This window comes from Biomphalaria glabrata, chromosome 2 (assembly GCF_947242115.1).
Source record: "Biomphalaria glabrata chromosome 2, xgBioGlab47.1, whole genome shotgun sequence".
Taxonomy (NCBI): Eukaryota; Metazoa; Mollusca; class Gastropoda; family Planorbidae; genus Biomphalaria; species Biomphalaria glabrata.
The window spans coordinates 26,575,204-26,600,415 of NC_074712.1; the positions used below are offsets into that span (position 1 = coordinate 26,575,204).

The 25,212-nt window shown below is 35.1% G+C and overlaps 2 protein-coding genes across 4 annotated transcripts in view; one reads left to right on the plus strand and one right to left on the minus strand.

Moving 5' to 3' along the window:
• Nucleotides 1-14,538, plus strand: part of LOC106055756 (coiled-coil domain-containing protein 33-like) — a 48,218-nt gene extending 33,680 nt beyond the window's left edge. For 2 of the 3 annotated variants that reach the window (XM_013212189.2, XM_013212197.2), the window contains exons 17-25: nt 5,852-6,033; nt 6,288-6,408; nt 7,555-7,684; nt 7,918-8,006; nt 8,360-8,546; nt 9,192-9,268; nt 9,703-9,810; nt 11,434-11,553; nt 12,180-14,538. In XM_013212189.2, the coding sequence (XP_013067643.2) occupies nt 5,852-6,033; nt 6,288-6,408; nt 7,555-7,684; nt 7,918-8,006; nt 8,360-8,546; nt 9,192-9,268; nt 9,703-9,810; nt 11,434-11,553; nt 12,180-12,230 (1,065 nt within the window). In that variant the 3' untranslated portion in view covers nt 12,231-14,538. The remainder of the gene's footprint in view (nt 1-5,851; nt 6,034-6,287; nt 6,409-7,554; nt 7,685-7,917; nt 8,007-8,359; nt 8,547-9,191; nt 9,269-9,702; nt 9,811-11,433; nt 11,554-12,179) is intronic. The other variant, XM_013212206.2, reaches the window with a different exon arrangement.
• On the minus strand, nt 12,760-24,641 carry LOC106055749 (galactose-3-O-sulfotransferase 2-like). The gene is made up of 2 exons (XM_013212175.2): nt 24,313-24,641; nt 12,760-20,035 (listed from the first exon to the last, which is right to left on the minus strand). Exons 1-2 carry the CDS (start codon nt 24,348-24,350, stop codon nt 18,955-18,957), a joined length of 1,119 nt encoding a protein of 372 aa, XP_013067629.2. The 5' UTR covers nt 24,351-24,641; the 3' UTR covers nt 12,760-18,954.
• Nucleotides 24,642-25,212: the final 571 nt, after the last annotated feature.

The following is a 25,212-nucleotide window of genomic DNA, read 5'->3' on the forward strand; positions in this document are numbered from 1 at the left end:
CCTATATCATGGCATAGATAGCCACCTATATCATGGCATAGATAGTCACCTATATCATGGCATAGATAGTCACCTATATCATGACATAGATAGCCACCTATATCATGACATAGATAGTCACCTATATCATGTCATAGATAGTCACCTATATCATGTCATAGATAGCCACCTATATCATGGCATAGATAGCCACCTATATCATGACATAGATAGTCACCTATATCATGTCATAGATAGTCACCTATATCATGTCATAGATAGCCACCTATATCATGGCATAGATAGCCACCTATATCATGTCATAGATAGCCACCTATATCATGGCATAGATAATCACCTATATCACGGCATAGATAGTCACCTATATCATGGCATAGATAGTCACCTATATCATGGCATAGATAGCCACCTATATCATGGCATAGATAGCCACCTTTATCATGACATAGATAGTCACCTATATCATGTCATAGATAGCCACCTATATCATTACATAGATAGTCACCTATATCATGACATAGATAGCCACCTATATCATGGCATAGATAGTCACCTATTTCATGGCATAGATAGTCACCTATATCATGACATAGATGGCCAATAATACCTTAACATTGATAGACATCAATTCTAAGATATAAATTCCAATCAATACCATGACATGCATAACCATCAATAGCAAGATTTAGAATGTCACTAATACCATGAATGACATGCATAACCATCCATGGGCGTAGCCAGGGGGATTTTGGGGGGTTCAACCCCCCCCCCCAAAATGAAATCCCCCCTTGGAGGGGGGGATCGGAATTTAGTGAATGATTTATGCTTTGATTTTGTTTATTTTAGGTGAGATTTTAATACTAAACCATCAATTGCCCCAGCACAACCAATGGGGTTTTGAGTTTAAAACCCCTTACCAGGGGGTTTTGAGTTTAAACCCCCCTACCAGGGGGGTTCGAGTTTAAAAACCCCTACCAGGGGTTTGTGTTTAAAACCCCCTACTAGGGGTTTTGAGTTTTAAACCCCCTCCTTGGGGTTTTTGCATTAAACCCCCCCCCCCTCTTCTATAAAACAAAACAAAACAAAAATGCAAACGAAAATTCCCTAATTCCAAGAGCACAGTTAAGGGAGATTTTCATTTTAAAACCCCCTCCAAAATTTACGATAAACCCCTTCTTCGATATAAAAAAAAGTTAATTACGCACTCAAAATGTTATGAGCGTAGCTAAATGGGTTTTGACTTAGTTTTTAGTTTAAACCCCCTTGTTCAGCAGGGTTTGAAGGTAAAAAATACCTCTTTAATAATTAAAACAAAGCAAATTATACACTCAAAATATTTTGAGTGTAGTCAAAGGGGTTTTGAGTTTAAACTCCCCTCCAGTGAAGTTTGAAGCTAAAAAGTACCTCTTCAATATAAATAAAAGCTAATTACTCACACTAAAATCTATGAACGCAGCCAAAGAGGTTTTGAGTTTAAACCCCCCGCCAGGGGGGTTTGAGGCTAAAAAATACATCTTCAGTGTAAGAAAAAAAAGCAAATTACGCACTCAAAATGCTATGAGCGTTGTCAAAGGGGTTTTGAGTTTAAACCCCCATTCAGAGAGGTTTAATGCTAAAAATACCTCTTCTATATAAAAAAAAAAGCAAATTACACACTAAAATTATTTGAGCGTAGCCAATCCAATCGGGGGTTTTGAGTTTAAACCCCTCTTCTACAGATGGCATTTGTTTAAAGTTTAAAACCCCTCCAGATGGTTTTTGAGTTTACGATCCCCCTACAGAGCATTTTGAGGTGGAAAACCCCCAACAGATGATTTTGACGATAAAACTTCTCTTTTCGATATAAAATCTAAAGCAAACTACACTCACTTAATTCCAAGAGCGTTTTCAAGAGTGGTTACACATTTTTACCGGTGGCAGGGCTCCCTTAATAAACTGTAGTGAATAGTCATCTGCCGAAATTGAAAAACACTAAATGTGGCTCAACAAAGATGGCTAAGACAGATTTTAGAAGTCAGTTATAGAGATCGGGTTTAAATCAAGGAAATCCTATGCCGAACTGGGAGTCGACCTTTTAGTAAGATTGTGAGAGAGCGACACATGAGGTTTGCGGGACATGTTCTCCGACAAAATGAATTACGCACTCATTCATTGAGGTCCCCATGGCAGGTGGGAAGAGGCTTCAGACATTACCAGTGACAGATTTTTATGGAAAAAGCTTGACGTCAAATGCTCCGAACGGCGCGGTAGGGTCTAAGTCAGTAAGAATAGCACATTAGGTTTTTGAAATAAAACTTTTTAATAGCAGGAAAATGCACTGTAGATACCTCAGAATATGCATTTTGTTGGCTTTCAATACCAGATATAGTGCTTGGCGGCGGGGCTTCGACCCGCGCTAGCGCTCCCCAGACCCCATTGCTAGTAATGGCAGGGAATCTACAATTTTATGGAAACAGCACAATTATTTCTCTATATGCCAACACATGGGTTAAATTAATTATTTTGTTTTATATCTCGAACAAGGGAAAGAAATTTTCCTTCACTGTAAAGTGGTATAAGTAGAAAAAAAATTGAATAATTATAAATAACTTTAAAACATATCTTCCTAAGCAGCTCCTGGCACAGTGATTACTGTATTGATATGAAGAGGTTCAGAAGGCCTTGACCCTCGAGTTCCAAGTCAGGTCGCTCACTTTTATTTTTCGTATAAATACATTTAAAAAGCGATAACCCAGATACCTCCTTGTTTTCCCCTTTACAAATTGGTCCAGATAAGTCATAGGATCATAGCGTATTTAGAAAGCTAAAACATGAAATCGCGTTAAAAAAAAATAATTTCTTTTAGTAAAAAATTGGGCTATTCGCGACTGACACATATAAAATTTTTATGTGCAGCAACAAAGCCCATTACTTGACTGGCCCAAACTATAAAGCTTTGCTTTTTCAAAAAAAAATATTTTTTTTTTGTATTTTGCTTGTTCATATCTGGGTTACAGTCTTACAGTATTATTAAGTTAAATGGTTCTTTGACTTCCTTTTTTCTTCTTTTTCTCTCCTTCCATTACATTTTCTCTTTATTTCTATTTTTCCTCTTTATCCTCCTGTGTTAACGTTTTTTTTCCTCTATCCTCCTGTGTTAACTTTTCTCCCTCCTCCTGTAGTTCTGCCTCTCCTCTCAAGTAATAAAGCTTCCGGCAACTAATAACCGAGGCCATGGAAATTGAACTCATCAATAAAGTTGGATAGTTTATCGATACTTCTAATTACCACATTTACGACGGTGACTTCCGTACCAGTCAAAGGTAGTTGCTTGGCGTGCGCGGAGCTATTAGTGCCGCTGCTTTTGTTTGGGATGTAATTATGAAGTAGACTTCTTTTCTTTTTATGAACTTGCTTCTGGAATGTTTTTAAAGTTAGGATTCGTCTAAAAGATAAACTAGACTTATATTAATACAATATTTGAATAGTTAGAGATTTTAACTTTTAAAAGTTTTATTTTTTAAATAAGTCTTTCACAAACCAATAAGATTTTAGGATAAAAATTAAATAATTTTCAAAACAGGTATAGGAAGTTTTAACTCTATCTTTTTAATCTCTCTCTCTCTCTCTCTCTCTCAAATTGGTTAACATTTAAGCACAAAATTAGTCTGGTATATTTCATAGTAAGATGTGTAGGCATATACGCTGTGTAGTCCTGCGTAGATCCATGCAACTAGTCTAGGTCTAACCATCTTCCTTAATACCCGGTAGGCCGGTCTTGCAATACTGGAAACTAATTGGACCTTAGCATTATACAATAACTCGCATTACCCACCGGTTACGTCCGTTGATTTGGTACCCAGGCTATCTATTTGTCATGGACCGCCTTCCCTTTTTTTTTTTTTTACAAACATTACATCAACTCAATCTGTCTGGTAAAAAAGTTTGTAGGACTACATGTTATTTCTCTCACACCCAATCTCGGATCAAGCTGAAATTGTGCACAATTATTTCTTTTAGCTGATAACACAAGAATCAATAAACAAAATTAACCAATAGTTTTTTTTTAACTATTTGTAATCTACTATTTTGTTTTGTATCTCGAAGAAGGAAAAGAAAAATAATAATCATTTCCTAATTTGTATTCTTTATTTACAATTCTTATATTAATCCACCGTGTTCTTTCTTGGATGTTTGGTTTTTTGCAATCGAATTTTCGATCACCTTTTCTACTCCTCCAATAGTCATCAAATTGTGTATACAAGCTCAATGCTCGATGAAAACATTATAGCATATGAATCAATAAAAAAATCAAAAACTTAATTATGCAATTAGTCGTAATAACTAATTTTGTTTATATATATAAAATATACTAACCTAAGGTGAAATATAGCTTGTGTATAGAATTAGGGTATTGTGTTGTAAGCGTTGCAATTGTCAGTATCACAGCATTGGCAAAACTCTCCAAGCGCGTCTGGGAAAATGGTAAATTGACCACAGCGACCAAAATCCTAGTCTACAACGCCTGTGTTGTAAGCACTCTCCTTTATGGCAGTGAAAGCTGGTCAACATACATGTACCAAGAGCACAGATTGAATAGTTTCCACTTGCGCTGCCTGAGACGCATAATGGGCATCTCTTGGAGGGACCATGTTTCCAATCAGAAAGTTTTGAGATTGGCCAATATGAACAGCATGTATGCTCTCCTGACACAAAGAAGATTACGCTGGCTCGGACATGTCACCCGCATGCCAGATGGTAGAATCCCAAAAGATATCTTATATGCTGAGCTTGTGGAAGGAGTCAGACCCAAGGGCCGCCCAACACTAACATATAGAGATGTCTGCAAGCGAGACATGAGAGCCACAGGCATCAGCGAAAGTATGTGGGAAAACATAGCCAAAGACCGGAGTGCATGGAGACAGACTGTGCGTGCTGGGACAACCCTTGCTGAGAACAAAAGAATTGAAGCGGCCTTAATCAAGAGGGAAAAAAAAAAGAAAGCTGCCCTGTCCGCTAGCCCTGAATCAGAGGCATACACATGTACGAATTGTGGAAAAGTCTGCCGTTTTAGAATTGGCTTGATTAGCCACACCAGATTCTGCCCCATCTCAAGATTAAGCCAAAACCAGTGACTCATTTGGGCGCATCCATTGCCTTTCGAGACAAAAGGAGCCATATATATATATAAGCGTTGTATATTTGTTAAAGATCTAGATTTTGTAGCGGCAATGATCCGATCAATTACAGTAAAAAAGTAAAGTTTCTATTTCAGACCTTGCGATCTATAGATCAATACAAGACCAATGATATCCTTTTATTTAGAAACTTTAATAAGTCTCAAATACTCTATAGGCCTAACAATCTTCTACTACAATCTTCTAAAACATATCTACCGCAAAAGAACACAAATAGTTATTGACTTTTAATTAGGCCTGTTACACATTAGAGTGGTACTTGCATGACGTAATCCAAGTAAAGGTCAGATTTCTATGTGGTGTTCTATTGAAGTCCATGTTTCTATCAGCTAGCTCTTAGTTTATATTTCTTGAAGAAAAGAGAAACACACGATGCGTTGTGCTGGTCACATGACTCGTTTTGCTGGTCACATGATAGTGTCAAATGTTAGTCACAGAAATAAGAACAACTTGATATCATCTGTCTAATTATATTCTAATAGATCGTGTGGACTCTCTCACAGGAAACCTGACTTCTTGTTATTGGCTGAATTGGGCTGTCATTTTCTTCCTAGTTTCAAGTCTTTCCTCAGTTTTTAAGGCTCACGTCTGGCTGTTATTCTGAAAATTCTCTATTTACTTTAGTAATTTTTTCGGTTCTGTTTGGTAATAGTTAACATATTTTTTTTCTCCAGCCCATCAAAGACGGTGAACTACCTCCATACGATGCGGTAGAAAACATTCTACCTGAGTATCAGTACATTTTTGTGGACCCTAACCCCAAGAGTGACAGGTCGAAACCCGCTGCCCCTTCACGTCTTGTGGGGCCTCCTGACAGAGGGGCGTACACTACAACGACAACAACAGCCATCACTAGGTGAGCAACATTTTCACTATCAGTTGGTGGCTGATATAACTTTTGAACTCATTTCTGGGTCATCATGACTCCATTTAGCTACGTTTTAAACTGTTTAAATGGCACAGGTAAAGAGAAAGTTTGGCGTTATTGTTGATGTAGCCTACTGAACATAATGTAGTGTACACCATAGTTTCATTGTGTTTATTACAACCTTGTGCCCTTGACAATAGGATGAAATTTGGGAGAATTTATTATTTATTTTTTTGTATCAGGGATCCTAATGATCTTGATCATACACACATGAATGTATTAGAACATCAGATGCGGGACCTTGACAACTATAGAACTGCTGTCCAGAGAATGGGTCAAGATATTATGACTTTAAGAACACAGGTAAATAAATACATCAACCTGAATAGCCCCCCCAAAAAATTAGTTCTTGTGTGCATAAAGGGAAATAAATAAAACTTGTCCAGGTACATTATCACTAATACAATTCAACTAAGCTCAAAAAATGTTTTTGTGAATTAGACAAAGATTAAGACAAATAATTAACTTGTTAATTTTTTAAATTGTTGCATTAGAGTTTTTAAATTTTTCATGTGCAAAATCAACAGAAGCCAATTTTTAGAGGTCAAAAGTTCAATAAATATAAATGTCAGCATACATGGCTGCTTAGTTCTGCAACTCTCATCAGCTGTCTCAGTGATCCTGGGTTTGAGCCCTGCCCCACCCCATTATCCTGTGGAGATTTTTTTTTTAATTTTCATTTTTGATTGTTTTTCTATACCACATTCATGTTTATAGCCTTCTCAATGTGCTATGGTCCAATTTCTTTTGTGAATTAGTGGGGGGAGGAGCTGGTAGCAGGGAGAAGGTTTTCATGCCCCTTTTAGATGCTCAGCAAACACAACTCTGCTCATGTTGGATTCAAACTCAAGCCCCATTGTATGGTGGCCAAGTTGCAAAAGTAGCGGTTTTGGCCTCTCTGTCACACATCTCACAGTTTTGGGGTAGAATACATCTAAAGCATGTTAAACAAAACAAACATTTTTAATAAATCACATTCACTAGCATCATATTTATTTAGAAAGAAGAAAGACTTGGGTAACAAAATGACTTAAAGTGAATAATCAAACTACCAACTTAATGATACAAATTTCATGAATTTGAGTCTTTTAACTCTGAATCAGAATTTTTCTTAATAAGAAAGATGATTCTTTCATGAGTAGTTCCATGAGATCTTTTACATTGTTTATAATAGGTTTAAATTTTATACATTATATGAAAAGTTCAGACATTTGATTAAACATTAATGCTAAAATATGTTGCCAACCATTGCTTAAATGTAATAGAGATTGAGCTAACATAGCACTAGAGTTCTGGAAATACTAATAGGATTTAATAACAATGAATTATGTTTTAATTTTGATTGCTAATCAAATGAAATAAAAATATAATTTTGAAGTTAATTATTATTGTAATTTTCATCACTGCTAATGGCAAAACAATTTCTAATGAATAAAAATGATTTTTAAGATACGTCAGTTAGAAGGAGAGAACAGCAAGCTAAGGTTAGATGTTCATCATTATGATGATAGTAGGAAGCTGTTAATTGATGCTGCTGATTTAGACTCATTGGCCAGACCAGAACTTCAAGCAAGATATGGTAACTATCAAAACACATAGCCTAATAATAAAAATAGCTCATCATAATAATAAATGCAGAATCTAGTAGTCTTTATTAGCTATACCTATTTACAATAAAATGTGTTTTGCTATAATTCTCCTATTTTTTTTCTTTCTAATCCTCATCCTTTTTTTTTCTGTCTTTCTCTGACACTGTGTGTATTTGTCTTTTGTTGCATGTATCAATTTTGAATGAAAATGTCCTCCCCACAGCAACATTAAGACAAAAGTTGGCAGCACAAACAACAGAGCTCAAGGAGTACAAAACTAAAGTACAGAAACTACAGAATGAACTTATTAAGGTAGGATCCAATTAGAGTTTAAAATTGTTCAACCTAAATACAATATCTAAACATAGGTCAATAAAGAAACAATATATTTTTATGTCATAAAGACCATTTGTAAATATCTTTAATTTTACAACAGTTGTAGATTTGTTTTATTTAATAATGAAAACTTACCAACCACTTCTATATAAAGAAATGTTTTAGAATATTTTTGCCAGAACAATTTCAAATAAATTTTCTTCAACTTGCTCGAAACACTCTTTAAACAAAAATTCATATATAATATATATATTATATATATTAAAAAAGGGTTAAAACAATGCACAACATGTTGTTGGTTGAACTTTTATTTTATTGTTTGTTTCTAGAAAAACGACAAAGAAAAAGATTATTTAAAAATGTCCCACGCACATGCCTCACAACAGGAACTCCTACAAAGACTTCAGGACAAAGTGCAGAAATTGAGGAAAGTGGAAGAAACATGCAGGAAACAAGAGAAAGTCATTGAAAAACTGGAAAGTGTGCTGTACAAATTGAAGGGAAAATCAAATAAAGGTTCACAACTTTGCCTGTAATAGCAATATATGCATGTGTATATATATGAAGAAAAAATAATTCCGTTATTCTTCCTACTTTCATCCACAAATCTTGGAAGTAAATTTTGATTTTGTCATGGAGAAAAAAATTCTAGTTAATAAAAGCATTAGAAAAAAAAAAGATTTTACATGAAATTATTTAAATATTAAATGTAATGAAAATAAGTTTATAATGAAAAACATTTTTCCCACTAAGGTTAAAGGTTACATATTGCATAAAGATGAGTAATATTAACTAGGCTATAAATATCTATGTAGCTGAGCTAAAAGTTGGCTTACACTTCAAAGATGTAAAATATACTCATGTGTAAGTTTTGGAATGTTTAGTTTATTTCATAGATCAATTTTGTTACATAGACCACGAGTTTTTACTGGGATTTGATTCAAACTGAGATGTGTCCACTGAGCGACTATTCACATATAGCCCTCCCCCCACACACACAAATCCACAAAGGAAATAAAACATTCTATAGCATGGAGCCCACTCAATAACAGGTTCAAAAACAATATTTCTCATGGTCCATACAATCAGTATCTTCAAAGTAAAATGTAATTGCTGTTACTAAGATATCCTATAATTAACATTTACCTGTGACCTGTACAGATGGAGTTATGAATGAAGCACAAACAGCTCTAGCTGATGAGAACAGGAGATTAAGAGAACAAATAGAAGACATGAAAGTAAGTCAGTAACGTTTAATATAGAGTTCTGGCAAGGACCATATATCATGCTACTTGTAATTTACAATCCTCCTTATACACTAAACAAAACCTTTTTAAAAGAATTTTTTGTCAAATAAAATAATTGTTACTAACTGAACTGGTGCTTTTGCTATGTCAACAATGCATCTGCTAGAGACTGAACTGGCTTAGGGTTTACAATTTGGGTTAAAGTTATATTTAGTATTTGGTTGAAGATGGCTGTAGGTCTAGTAATGTTGGAGTAGACTTTAATTTGTAGGTATTTGTTGCTCATTAGGTCTATATGCATAACTCTGCCTTCTTGTTTTCTGCCACCCTCTTAAAGTCATTCCATTTTTTTTTCATATATTAGTTTTATACCATCAAATATAATGCTTCTTGCTATATATATATATTTTTTGTTCTCTCCTTAGGATCAAATGGCGAGAGCAGGGATGGCAGGGGGAGATGAATTGGAGAAATTGGAACTTTACCAGGCCCTTGAGCGTGCTGAGGGGAGAATTATGTCCCTCGAAAGACAGGTACATTCCTTACCTTTCCTATAAGAACTTTACAGACTTTCATCTGTTATACTAAACACATACTCTTGTAATAATAGAATCCCCTAAAATCATAAATCTGTGTCTATATTAAGCTACTTGTAATTTACAATCCTTTTTATATACACTAAACCTAAGCAATTTTAACAAACAACATAAGGATTATATTATGTATAGTTCTTCAGAATTTGCATTAGTGTAAGCATAGGCTACTCAGGTGAATCTATAATGAGAGACTGAATTTATAAATTAAGAACTTACTTCCTAATATTATGTGAAAGAATGGTATGCTATAGATCCACTGTTACCAACAATTGACAAGCTAGCATGTCCAATAATATGTGTATTATATTATTGAATTAGTTAGCAAGATCCCAGTATTTCTCTGCCACAAAATCATTCACAAATCACAATTTTATGCAGTTAGGGAAAGAGAATGGTGTGGAGAAGAAGAAATTAGATGTCATAATTATAAATGGCTGGAATCATCTGCTAAGTTTACTGATTTCCTTGCAAGTTTGTACAAGAGCATCAATGAATCTCATAACAATACTGTTCTTAAAACAGTCACAAAACCACACAAGATAATGTAGAAACTCCTAACTCATATTCACCAAGATGCAGATTCCTTAAATTCCTCCTGAATAAAAATATGAGTCTTCAACTTCATAAGCCTTTTAACAAGTGACTCGAATAAACATTCAATCCCAAAACATTAGTTTCTTGAGAAAAGAAGAATTTGACTTTGACTCAACCTGAGTCGGCGTTAACAATTTACGTAATGGATTAATAACTAGAGATAGGACAGTATGAATATAAGTATGGGAAACAAATAATATGATAAAATGATGACTATTGTGAATGGTGGAGTTGAGAGCAAAAAGTTTAGTCTTGTAATAACTGTTTAAATGGTTATTACTAAATTGTAAAGAAGTACGATTGATTGACATGTGCGTGTTTTGTAATCATAAACTTGGCTTTTCAGTTAGTATTTTAGTAACTTGTGAAAGAAGATTCAGCATATTAAAATGTTTGTAGAATAGGCTGAAAATAATCCAGACAGGAATACTGGCAAGGTTTCATGTTTAAGACTGTTATTGAAGTTTGTTGATGAGGGAATAACTTTTAACAAGTTTTTATCCCTGATAAATTAATGTATTGCAGGAGCTTTGATGTTGCTACCTTTTCAAGTAATATACTTCACTCTTTTAATTGTTCCAAATCATTTCAAAATCATGTAATTAAGGTTGTGGGCTGGTTGGTATTGTGATTTTGACACCCAGTCTGCTCCTGTTTATTACAAAGTTCATTATTGTGACTTGATTTGATAGCGAGTGAGAGTGAATGTGTATAATTATTATATTATTGTCTTCACATATAATTATTATATTATTGTGTTAACATGTTACTGTCAATTACGTGCAATTGTTTAGGAAAAATCTAGAATTCATTAAATTAAAATTAGTTTTATAATAGCAATGCCTTTTATTAATATTTTTTTTTTGTGTGTGTGATTTGAGTAAAGCAGTATTTAGTTGTTCACTTCCAATGAATTAATGCAGTATTAATATGATTTATATTTCCTTAAACTGTTTTCTGTTTTAGCTGCAAGACAATGCCAGGAACTGGGGTAAAGAGAGAGCAGATTTAAATATCAGAGCTAATGAAGCAGAACATGGTTTTGGCAGAACAGGTGGCATGGTGTTACATGACTATCCTGTCTTGGTAAGTAAATGTCCATAAACATTTCATGTATACAACTGGCAATGGGCTATTGATAAATATTGAAATACTACCATGCATACATATAATGATCTGGTAATACCAATGTACCAATACCAATGTACCAATATAACTTATAAATAGATAGATACAAATCAAATTTAAGTTTTTAAATTAGAAAGATATAGTTTTACTCATAGATGAATATAGCCAAACACATAGATCTAGATTGTTGATGATTCATTAATTTATATGGCTTTACACAAAGATTCTTATGTTCAGAGTAAAATATAAAGAATTTAATTTACTAAATCTGACACATTAATAAAACTTTGAAATTTTTAATCAATTCAATTCTTTTCATCAAGAATGAAGATTATTTTAAAACAAGCTTACTTTTGGATAACTTTTTTAGCCACAATAAAGTTTTGTTACATAAGACTCCTTCTAATATCTCTAAATCTAAGGTATAACAAAAACATTTTTTGTTCTCATTTCATTATGATGTTCACCGTGTATAAAAAGCTAACTCTTTCCATTCAGATGTAGATATCTAAATATACATAAATTTATTTTATTTATCTTATTATACACTGATTAAAACTGAGTTGGTTTTAATTTTTTCCTAGGAGTCAGCTTACAACAGAACATATTCTAGACTTGGGCCACTGTTAAGATAAAAGTTTCCTACAGATGTGACATTTGAGAGAAATTGGTGAGAGAGATTGCAAGTCTTCTGTTTTATTGATCTCAAAGTTGATTGTTAAGATCAGAGATCTTTTAGTATGTGATGAATGTTCACAAATCTCTGTGATATTTTAGTTTTAATTACTTTGTCCATTACCTGATAAACATTAAATTAAGCATGATTTAAAGTTTTCTTACACATTGACCCAAGCTATTCATCAATGTCTCTTTCTTGCACATTGACCCCAAACATATTCATCAATGTCTCTTTCTTGCACATTGACCCCGAACATATTCATCAATGTCTCTTTCTTGCACATTGATGATAACATATTTATCGATGTCTCTTTCTTGCACATTGATGATAACATATTTATCGATGTCTCTTTCTTGCACATTGACCCCGAACATATTCATCAATGTCTCTTTCTTGCACAATGATGCTAACATATTCATCAATGTCTCTTTCTTGCACATTGATGATAACATATTTATCGATGTCTCTTTCTTGCACATTGATGATAACATATTTATCTATGTCTCTTTCTTGCACATTGATGCTAACATATTCATCAATGTCTCTTTCGTGCACATTGATGCTAACATATTCATCAATGTCTCTTTTGTGCACATTGATGCTAACATATTCATCAATGTCCCTTTATACCAGTTTTGACTTGCAGATAAGAGCAAGCTGAAAGTGTCCATTTAATAGCGTTAAAACAAATGTGATATTATGGACTAACAAATGGAAAGGTATCATTCTTTCTACAGTGGGCAGTCTAAATTGAAAGGCAGGGGTGTAGCAGACCATGGTGAAAAAAGGTTTATCACACTATCTCACAACCAATAGAAAGAAAAAATAGAAAAAGACAGTTCACCAATTGTCACATATAAATGTTATCAACAAATAAATGTGTGTGCAAAGAACAGTCTGGTTGAAGAAGAGAGCAGTCAAGAGAGAAATAGATTCTGTGCTCATGATACAAAGCAAATCAAATTTAAACATTAAAACATTAAAGCATTATCTAATTGATTTGTGTTCATATATTTACATATACATGATTAGATTGGATACAGAATGAGATAGTTTAAAAAGTATTACTAATTTCATAGTTTCCATCAGTTGATATAGTGAATTTTGAAAAGAAATAAACAATTATTTAGGGGTTTTAAGAGTCAACATTATCCACTTAAAGGAAGCCAGCAAAGTCTGAACTCATTTTCTGTGAATAGTAATGTATGAAATGCTCTGTGTAATAGCAAGAATAATGTCACACTATAAAATCATTCTTTGAACTAAAACTTAGTGGATTGAAAAAGTAAGACGAAACATTCATTGTTATGTTCAACTTCTGCCACAAATCTCTTGGTACTAACCATGGAGAGTTCTGGTTTGAAAAACATAGCTAGTCAGTGCCTTTTTTTTATTTGAAACTAAATTTATGATTTTTTTGACTTGCTACTTTTATCTTTAAATTTTGACATTCTTGGAATCATTGCTTTGTATGACCTAGATTTGAATGACATTGTTCTTTAGTCTATTACATGATTATTTCATTGACTTATACACATTTATAAACAAAACTAAAGCTTCACCTAATAATAGTTCTACTTGTACTGGCAATATGTAATATTCCTGATTAGACTTTTACGCCACTAATAATAATAGGTACAAATTACAAAAAAAAAATACTTCAGTTGAACAAAGTACATTGTACATTTTTCTATTCATCACTTTTGTTTTTTCAATGTATTTTGTCTTCATAAGACTTTATTTATTGGATTACAATTTCTAGCAGTGACTTATAAGTTAGGTTTTCTTTTTCTTTTCTTGTTTTTGTCTGCAAGTATGATTTGTTCATATTCATCAAACTTTTAAATTGTCTCATTTTGGACTAAATTTAAACCAGAAGAGTCAGTTTCATCACCTACTTGTTTTTGTCAAATATAATGTGGACAGATAAATGTATGTCATATTTATTGAGATTTAGTCATGCAATAATACTTTATAGTTGTAGAATTATCATTTTGTAGAAATGTTATATAAAAAACTTTATTATAATTGTATGTATGTTATGGTAACTCTTGTTATCATGTCATTGGAATGATCTGCATGATTTGCTGTTTGAATGTATTTAATGTTAGACCAAGTTTTCAATTGTACGTGTAATAATATGAAAAAGTAAATGTGCCCCGGTTCAGAAGCCAAGCGCTTCATTGCTCAGCCACCAAGCCTTATGTACAATTGTTTATCTTTTACTGTACAGAAATAAAAGCATCTAGAACAGAACATGTTGAGGCCAGGTTTCTAGTTCAGTGTTTGATTCAAAATTTTCTTTCACCAGATTTTTCTCCCTTGAGCTATAAACAGTTTTCACGTTCTGGTGCTAGACTATTGCTGTGGGACTAGACATTTACTTAGACTTAGGTCCTCCCGCGTCGTTCGGCGCATTGGGCGGCAAGCTGTCTCCATAATGATCTGTCACTGGCAATGTCTGAAGCCTCCTCCTAGACATTGAGTTCCAAAGAAACAGAAAATCTGAAGAATTTCTGTTCATAAATGATCCACTTTCAGGTGTTTAGACAACATTATTACAATCGATATATAGTTAGGCTCACAAGTAATACAATATAGGCCCATTGTTTTTCTAACCAAAGAAAATTCTATTACATAGGACACTAGGGAGTAGTCAATTACTGAGTGGTGGAATGATTGTCTGATTGTATTTTATACTCTCTCGACTTTCGATGACCCCGTGTTTGCACCCAGCCCGCCGCCCTTAAGGATGTTTGGGCTAAGACATAACTTTTCTGACACTAAAAATTCGTAAACTTACAAGTGGAAATCAATGTCTACAATACAAACTTCTGTCATGTCACACGGGCATTCAAATTTGTCATGCTAACAATTCAATTTTTCACGAAATCAGTCTTTAAAAAAAGTTTCTCAATATAACTTAAAGATATAACATCACAAAGATCTATCTCAAACAAAAGATCTATTTCTAGAAGAATAGAGCCTATAACCAGGGGCGAACTGGGCATGTGGGCCGGCACCCTAATGGCTTAGCGTCGAATAGGCGCTTGGAATCGCGGTAACTACCGAAAATACACAAAAAGATTTTTAGAATATTTAGAAAAGATTTTTTACAGATTTCGAAGTGTCTAAAAATTCTCTGCAATAATGTTAATAACTTCAATCCGTTTACCCTGCTTCAATCCCTTAAAAGCATACATAATAAATATTAACTCTTTCTCTCCCTAATTACTTTTCCTCGATTCGACGGAATTCTTCATTTGTAACATGACTATTTCACTAGCCTGTTATGATTAAGCTTCAATAACTTTGTTGTTTATTATCCAAAAATGTTTTATTTAGTATAGAATTAAAGGGCAATGCATGATCTTTTTACATGACAAAAAAAAAAAACAACGTTTATAAAATTAAACATTAATTTTATTTAATGAGGTCAAATCAACGATGGGATCGTCAATTAGGAGAGAAAGAGTTAACAAACAACTCAGGGCATCTGTTTTTATAACCAAAGATAAGAAGTATCTTTAGTCCGAACATACTGGTGTCAAAAGATTCAAATTAGCTAAAGGCCAACTGAAGAGATAATTTGTTTACGAAATTGAGTTAGTTATTGATTTCCATAGTAAAAAAGCTCGGACACATTGAGTACTTCCACAGAAATACTTTACGTTACGTACATGGCGCTTTCATGCGTTCAATTATCAGTGCATTATGTCACTCACCACATGACATGTACGAATGAATACCTTTTGAGGTGGTAAGTAATTCGTGAGCAGGATATTTGGTAACGGCAGGGCCGATTTAGACACCCTGTCCGCCCCTGGAAATAGCAACATAAAGTAATATCTCAAAAGTCATAACCATGGGCGTAGCCGGAGGGGGGGTCGGGGTTCAAAGAGGATCGGAATTTAGTGACTGATTTTGTTGCTTTGATTCTGTTTATTTTAGGTGAGATTGTAATACTAAACCATCACTTGCCCCAGCGCAGCGAAGGGCATTTTGAGTTTAAAACTCCTACCAGTGGGTTTTGCAGTCAAATCCTCCTCTTATATAAAACAAAACCAAAAATAAGGTTACAAAGACAGTTTGTGTGGAAACACAAACTCAAAATCGGCCCCCGAAGTGGTCCACCCAGGTAGGTAAAAAGGCAAGTATTAATATTTTCAGAAAGAGCATCAGAATTAAATTCTATCAAAGACAAATGATGGAGAAAGAAGGTTGGCAGATCTGTGTGGTGCCCCATCGGTCCAGCAGACCAAAGGATAGGTGAAAGTGAATGTGAAATTGTCTAACTGATGTCTTATAATAAGTATCTAATTGTTTTGTAAACGGTCATCTCTTATTCAAATCCTGAAACACTGTACCAGCACTGCAGTTCACGCGATAATATGAAAACCTACTTATCAATTGTTGTTTTAAATTATGTCCAACTTATATGCATACTAAATAGATTTTTTTCTCTTAAAAAAAAGTAAACATTATTTTTGGATAAACGTAGTTATTATGACAGAATTTACATAACGTAGCAATACAAATGTTGAAAAAAATAATTTAAAAAAAAAGTCTAAAACCATTTGCATAAATGTGTTAAAAATATGTTTAGTGTATGTTTTCCCTGCTAAAAAGCCTCCTGTGTTTTTACTATTAATAGTGAATAGTTGTAAAAGTGGTGTATTTTTATGAAAAAAAAAACTGCTTGCATAGGTGATTTAAAAAATTAGATTTTTTGCTTTTAGTAAAGAAAAAAGTAGCTGTTTGCATCAGAACTTTGAATGGACTAAAATAGTATGATGTCGGATTTTCACTATCTTTTCTAGTTTACGAGATCTAAACGGGACGGACAGACATTTCACACAAAACTAATAGCGTCTTTTCCGCTAAAAAGGCAAACGACAATCCCCAAATTCCAAGAGCAAAGCTTAAGGAAGATTTTGATTTTAAACCCCCCTCCAAAATTTAAGATAAAACCCCAACTTCAATATAAGACTACCCATACATCAGTCACCAGATTCTATGAGCGTAGTCCAAAGGGGTTTGGTGTTTAAAACCCTCCCTTCAGTGGGGTTTAGAGCTAAAAACCACCTCTTCAATATAAAAAAAGCAGACTACACACTCAGAAATCTATAAGCTTAGCGAAAGAGGTTTTAAGTTTAAACCCCCCTACAGCGGGGTTTGAAGCTAAAAAAATACCTCTTAGTATATAGTATAAAACCCCCTAAAATGATTTTTACGATAAAACTTCCTTTTCCTATATAAAATCTAAAGCAAACTACAGTCACCTAATTCCAAGATCGTAGCCAAGAGAGGTTAATTTTTTTTACCAGTGGCTGGGTTCCATTAATAAAGTGTAGTGAATAGTCATATGTCGAAATTGAAAAAGACTAAATGTGGCTCAACAAAGGTAGCTAAGAAGAATATTAGGAGTCAGTTATAGAGATCGGGTCTCAATCAAGGAAATCCTATGCCGAACTGGCAGTCGACACCTTAGTAAGGTTGTGACAGAGCGTCGCATGAGGTTTGCGGAACATGTTCTCCAACAAAATGAATTACGCATAATAAGAGTTGCGATGACATGGAGGCCATTACGTGGAAAGAGCAAACAGGGACATCCTAGTACAACATGGCGCCACACTTTCATGGAGGTTCTCAGAACAGGTGGGAAGAGGCTTCGGACATTGCCAGTGACAGATTATTGTGGAAGCAGCTTGACGGCAAATGCGCCGAACGACGTTGGAGGATCAGCACATAAGGTTTTTAGAAATAAAACTTTTTAATAGCAGGAGAATGCACTGTAGATACCTCAGAATAATATGTATTTTGTTGACTTTCAATACCGGAAATAGTGTTTGGCTCTCAGAGCTCCCCCCAGACCCCCTTGCTGCCAATGGCGGGGGAGTCTACAATTTATCCACTATTTCCAGTAAGAACCTATTCAATAAACGTCTTCCAATAGAATGAAGGATCAGAATGTAATAAAGATTAATTATGTGCACACACACACACACACACACACACACACACATATATATATATATATATATATATATATATATATATATATATATATATATATATATATATATATATATATATATATATATTTGCGGTGGGTGGGGCGAAAAATCCCACCCCACACAAAAAAAAATCCTGGCTACGCCCAAGGTCAAAACTGATTTCTTCACTAGCCCTACTCTTGAATCTGTCATGACTTATTTGTTTACTAGCCCTACGCTTGGTTTAGGTAATTATCTCCTTCTGTCTCTTGACCGTATCTTCTTTTTTATATTTGAGACTTGTCACATAAAAAGAACAGACATGTTTTAATCTGTGTAGTCTATCTGGCTGCCTGTCTGTCATTTTCTGCCCTTCATCCTCAGCCTGCCCCCAATTTTATTGTAAGTCAGAGAAAATGTATTCATCTTGGAAGAGACTAGTCTTTCTCTTTGAACACAAAATAGAATTTAAAACAAGAGGATGGCTAATGAGAGCACTATAATAAAACCATTTTAGATTCTAATGTAGAAACATGTCACAAATACAATAATAACATCATTATTGTTATATAAATGGATCAATATATTACATAATGAGTTTTATTATTTTAAAATTAATACTTTTTATTTCAATTAAATTTGTTTGCATTTTGTGAATGCTCTTTATACCTGTTGTGTTGCCTCCTAGGATTGCCTCATAGTGTAGAGGCTCTTTAAATATTTGGTAAATAAAATCTCATCTAATGTTAACCATTTGCATTTGGAAAACATAAAAACAAATTCGTTTGTCCATCGTCCAGCTTGTATCTTCAGTTCTGCATTTAAATTCTGAACTTTGCTACAAAAAGTTCGAACTCGGCATAAGACAGATTGGAATTCTTTGACTTCTTCTGGAAGGCCAAGTTCTTTAGACATGATTTCCTTGAGCCTCTTTAAGAAGTGCTGGTATAGCAAGATATCCGCAGTGGACACTTGAGCATGCTGAGTTCTCTGAGAGTCGGAGAGCCTTTCCAAAACCTGCCGCGACTCGTTGCTTTCTAGTTTCTTAAAGTATAAAATGTCCGACGTTGACCAGCGCAACTTTCTCTTTAAGACAATGAGAGATTCGTCAAAGTAGTCGGTAATAAGAACCAGATCAAACCGCTTCTCTGTCAGTGAGATGAAGATATTTATGTAAGCTAGGTCATTGAACCCGTGAGATAGATCGTAACCTAGATCCATTGACTGACGATTGTTTGTGTATGAGCTATAACCATTGGCTTCGTATTTTTGTGGATTTTCGAGAAAGGTTTTTAATGGATCGTCAGAAATGATATTAGACAAATAAGTGAAATTATTATTTCTGAAATAAACGAAAGATGAAATGAACTGTTTTAAAGGTTCTCGCAATGAAGTGAACCTGAAAGTGTCGTTATGAAGGTAGGTGAAAATGTCTTCGCTATAGACGTGATGCGTGAACACCATGTCATATTTGGTAACACCCGGGAAGATCATAACTTGGCTGGAGTGAAAGGGGGGACGTTGGTTGATGTGGAGGTCAGAGGGCATTAGTGCTGTCAGCTCGTGAGCCCTGCAGTACTCAGCCAGTATGGAGTAGATGGTAGTGCTGCCAGTCTTGTGGTTCTTCAGGTAGTAGATGTGCTGTTGTGGGGTGGACTTGAGTTTGTTTCTGGATGAAATTTCGTTCCATGGTTGTCTGTCTAAGAAAGAGTATCTGCTAGTAAATAAGTACAATGTCGTCAACGCAATTAAAATGACGACACAGCTGCAAGAAATAAATAAGAAAATGTGAGTAATTAGTACAACAAAAACTAATATAGTGATAAGCTGCAACTAGGATAAGCTAGAACTAATATAATGAGAAAGGAAAAATCCATTTCCCTTTTGCCTCTTTTTATAATGTAAGAAAATTATTTAATATACTAGAAGGACACTGACTGTAGAACAAACGAAGAGACAGGATTAGTTCATTGATCGGACCCCACGATGATCTGCTTACTACTGTTTAAAAAAAACAAAACTTTAACGCTATGGCAATATCACAATGTCGTCAGAACTCGCAAAAACCTTCCTCCAAGAAACATTAACAGGAAAAAGACGAAGAAGCAGACAAAGAAAGCGATGGGAATGGACAGGCCTGCCATTGAAAGAGATTCTATCCAAGGCAAAAGACAGATATTGTGTGGTGCCCCAACGGTCAAACGTACAAAGGTATAGATGAAGGTGAAGGAACTGAATGATTTAGATTAAATATCTTCGATATCAATTCATGATTACAGCTGTACGTCGTTCAATATTTTGTTATACATAACATTTTACATTTGTCCATGAAATCTTGCCTAAGAAATATTGTATAGGAAAAACAAAGGCCTAAACATTTTTTTGTCTTTATATTTTTTTCTTTTGTCTAACAAATCTTGACCATTTGTTACCAAGCTTGCATAGACGTATTTTTTTGTCTAGCATATCTTGACCATTTGTTACCAAGCTTGCATAGACTTATTCTTTTGTCTAGCATATCTTGACCATTTGTTACCAAGCTAATATCTACTCATTCTTTAGTCTAGCGAATCTTAACCCTTTGTTACCAAGCTAATATTAACTCATTCTTTTGTCTAGCAAATCTTTACCATTTGTTACCAAGCTAATATTAACTCATTCTTTTGTCTAGCAAATCTTGACCATTTGTTACCAAGCTAATATTAACTCATTATTTTGTCTAGCAAATCTTGACCATTTGTTACCAAGCTAATATTAACTCATTCTGTCTGTCTGGTTCAAAGTTTGAACAAGTTTTTCCTCACATACTTTGAACAATTATTCAAAGGCGAAGACAAACATGAATCAATGAAAACAACACCAATTAGTCAAGTAATTACTGGTAATTAATTTTTTTTATACCAACCAGGGCTAAATATGGCTAAATATTGTAACGAATCTCACTATCCAGGCTCTCTGCAAACTGCACAATACACCACCAACTTAAAGAACTTGACAACTCAGGGCTCCAAAGTAACGTAACAGTTTAATGTCCAATAAATTACAACCAATACTGAACAACTGGCAACACGTAACACAGGCTGTACAAATATCTCTCCAACACCGTACCGACGTATCAACTCTTGCACTGGCCTCTCCGTCTCGTTCCGGGCTTGCACTGGGTTCAACAGTTCAGGACTGACTTCACACACTGGGCTCGTAGTGTCGGACTCGATCGCAGACCAAGATCAAGACGCCGGTCGTCTTGACTGTACTTGACAGTACTCCGCACTGAACCGTCGTAATGCTCCGTACAGAACCATACCACTGAACCACACTGAACTATGCTGTAGTCGACCGGACTGTATTCAACCGGGCTGTAGTGAACCGTCTTGACTGGGACACCTCCGCTCTTTATATAGGGTCCCCAATGGCCTTCTCGAACCGGGCAGAACGTCGCTCGACCATTCTGGGTGGTCAGATGACTACATCCCTCGTGACGCTCCTGAGCTCTACTCGCGACGCCGATCCTTCCCGAACAGTAATGTTGACACTCGTCTCGGCTGACCGTCGTAGCTCGTCACGGTTGACCGCTCGTCTAGCGCTGGCCTGGGGCGATTTACGTCGGCTGACTACACACACACACCACTACCCCCATCTGTGCCACCACCAGGTTTATAAAAATATGTAGGGTTTTGTCCACTTAGATAATTTTACACGTTATTTATCCCATACCCATTCTCGGATCAAGTTGAAACTTTAAACAATTATTTCCTCTACCTAACAAAAAATACGAATTATTTTTTAAATGTCCAATAAGTCAATTAATTATAGGTTAATAATTATTTTGTTTGATATCGAAAAAGAGAAATAACGTCTAAGTTATTATATATATATATATATATATATATATATATATATATATATATATATATATATATATATATATATATATATATATATATATAGTTCGTCCATCGTGGTTCGATGATGACCACGGGGGCTGAGAGCTTTGCACTGGGGTTTTATGCCTCCTCATGTGGCTGGTGAGACCTATGTGAGCCCGGAACGTTCGGCCGCACACTGGACAGGTTATTCCAGCTGGAGATAGTGTCGTGGGCCTTGCTTATCTTCTCTGGCGTTTTTCTTCTGCCAGCGTTGTTCTCTTTTCCTCAGCAACCTGAGCGGCAGTTTTCACAGCGCGACGCCATGATGCTCTCTCATGTGCCTCTGTCTCCCAGGTGGCTGGGTCTATGCTGAACGCCTTCAGAGAAGCTTTGAGGGTGTCCCTGAAGCGCTTTCTTTGACCACCTTGCGAGCGCTTTCCTTCGCTTAGTTGGCCATACAAGAGTTGTTTAGAGATGCGGTTGTCTTTCATTCAGCAGACGTGTCCTGCCCATCGCAGCTGGGACTGCATCAAGATTGTATGTATGCTTTGCAGATACGCTCTTTGAAGGACTTCAGTATCTGGTATTTTGTCTTGCCGTTTGACATTCCGAATTTTTCTTAGATATGTCATGTGGAAGTTATTCAGTTTCTTTGCATGTTTTCTGTCCACTGTCCACGTTTCTGAGGTAGGGAGGATGACGGCTCGATAGATCCCTAGCTTTGTATTTATGGTGATACCACGTCTGTTCCAAACATTTGTAGACAGTCTGCCATAGGATGCACTGGTCTGACGATACGCAGGTCATTTCATTATCAATCTTTCCGTTTCTGGAAAGTGTGCTGCCAAGATATGTGAATCTGTCCACTGCGTTTATATCATGTCCATTTATCTTGGATCCGAGTAGGCTTTCCCAGGAGCAGGTAAATATAAGACTTCAGTCTTATTTGTGTTAATGGTAAGGTCAAAGTCTGAACATGCTCTTGAGAAGTCACTGACAATACTCTGCAGATCATTTTCAGAGCAGGCATTTAGGGCACAGTCGTCAGCAAATAGCAAGTCTCTGATTACTGCTGCATTTGTTTTTGATTTTGCTTTGAGCCGCCTCGTGTTGAATAGGCCACCATCAAATCTGTATGATATATTTATCCCGTTGTTTTCTCTATTTGTGAATGCATCTATCAGCATAGCGGAGAACATGATACTAAACATTGTAGGTGCTAGGACACAGCCTTGTTTTACCCCGTTTGATACTTCGAAGGGCTCTGATGGTTCTCCACTTTCTTGGACACGAGCCTACATGCCATTATGAAATAGTCTCACCATGGTTATGAATTTTCGTGGACAGCCATACTTTGACATAATCTTCCAGAGTCCTTCTCTGCTAACAGTGTCGAATGCCTTTGTTAGGTTAAGAGATATCGTGTCGAGTTATTTCCTTTGATGAGCCTTTTCAAAGGTATCTTTATATTTTGCTTGAAGAATTTTGTTGCTATGACATTATAGTGTAATTTGTTTATTGAAATATTAGGATATATTTTTTTATTGTAATCTTCTCAGGATATTTGCACTTGTAGATATGTTTGAATGCTAATTTTGCATTATAATTATTATAGTAAACAAATATAAAGTTTGTAGACGTTTTAAACTTAAAATGAATTTAAAATTTAGACAAAAAAAATAATAAGTCTTAAACATTAGTTTTGACCAATTCTAGTATATTGACAAATGAAGTATCTTATAATTACAAGGGTTGTTATTCCTTAAAAAGCAGAACATTGCATGAAATAATCGAAGACGGTCTAATTATACTTCCCACTTTCCATCTACGAACATTTCCTCAACTTTCATGTCTGGCCAGGTAAGTTAGGAATGTGGTTAATCAATGTGGGATGCTCCATTCAATTGTTCTTTTATACAAACATAAACACGTTTGGAAATCACAGTTTGTTATCTCATTTTTAGGACCAAGACAAACAAAATACTACGTTATAAAATAACAAGTATATCAAGGCCGTCACCCAAATATAAAAAAAAACAAAGTAGACACAGACCTCACTAACATTTTTCCTACTGCCTATATATTTTCACGTGTTTGCAGACATTGAACATTCAGTTGAGAAAAACCATGGTGGTTATGTCTGGCCATAAGCTCATATAAAACATTTGGTACTTACCATCTTCTCCAATATCCCCAAAGTTTATCCATTATCATTACGTAACACAAGCATTGTTTGCAGTGAATTGTTCCAACAGACTTGTAAGGCAGAAATCAACGCCCAGGATAAGAGACAAGGATGTAGACAACATTTCAACTATGTGAACCACAGTGTGGAGGACAGCTATACTAAAACTAAGGGAGGCTATTTCTCTACTGTGCCATGTCCGTTAAGATGTGTACCTGTTGTGGGTAGATACATATCACACGTACACATACATGCACTCCCGTACACACGCTTGTTCATGTCCAAGTCATTTGTCACGCAGTCAACTAGCTGTACAGTAGGTGACACTGAGTTCTACTAATGCCAGTTTGAGGAGACTTGGCCAGTGAAGAACTAGATGTGTCACTGACTTGACATCAAGGACGTTAATACATTGTAGTGTCACTGAGTAATGACACTAATAAAAAGAAACGTTTTTCTTTTTTTTTTCAAGATTTTTTGTTTCGTAAAAGTTTAAAAGAACTTATTTCGTTTCATCCAGTCTGTACATGAGGATGTGCAAACCAGACAACAATTTAGTTGCAATGAAAGTTTCAATAGAAATTTTTTTTAAAGTGGTTCTACCCTCTCTTACTCTTTCTCTCTCTCTCTCTCTCTCTCACACACACACCTGCACCCAAATGAGGGGGGAAAATCACGAAATAAAATGAAAAAAAAAACAAAAAACTTGGCCTATACAGTAGTGAACCTCATTCCTATTTAATGATATTTTGGATATTTGGCACATCGCCACAGTGTAGGCCAGGTCGTGCTAATCTGGTCCTATTAATGAGGGAGACAAAGTACTAGTTGAACAAAACATCTCTCACTCCTCTTGAAAGAGAACATTTCTAAGATATTTTTAATTCAAAG

Bases quoted from the DNA above. Each gene is read 5' to 3' on its own strand.
- LOC106055749 (XM_013212175.2), bottom strand. From the start codon at position 24,350: ATGATAATGGATAAACTTTGGGGATATTGGAGAAGATG. The intron at 20,036-24,312 runs GTAAGTACCAAA...TATTTCTTGCAG, and splicing joins TGGGGATATTGGAGAAGATG to CTGTGTCGTCATTTTAATTG.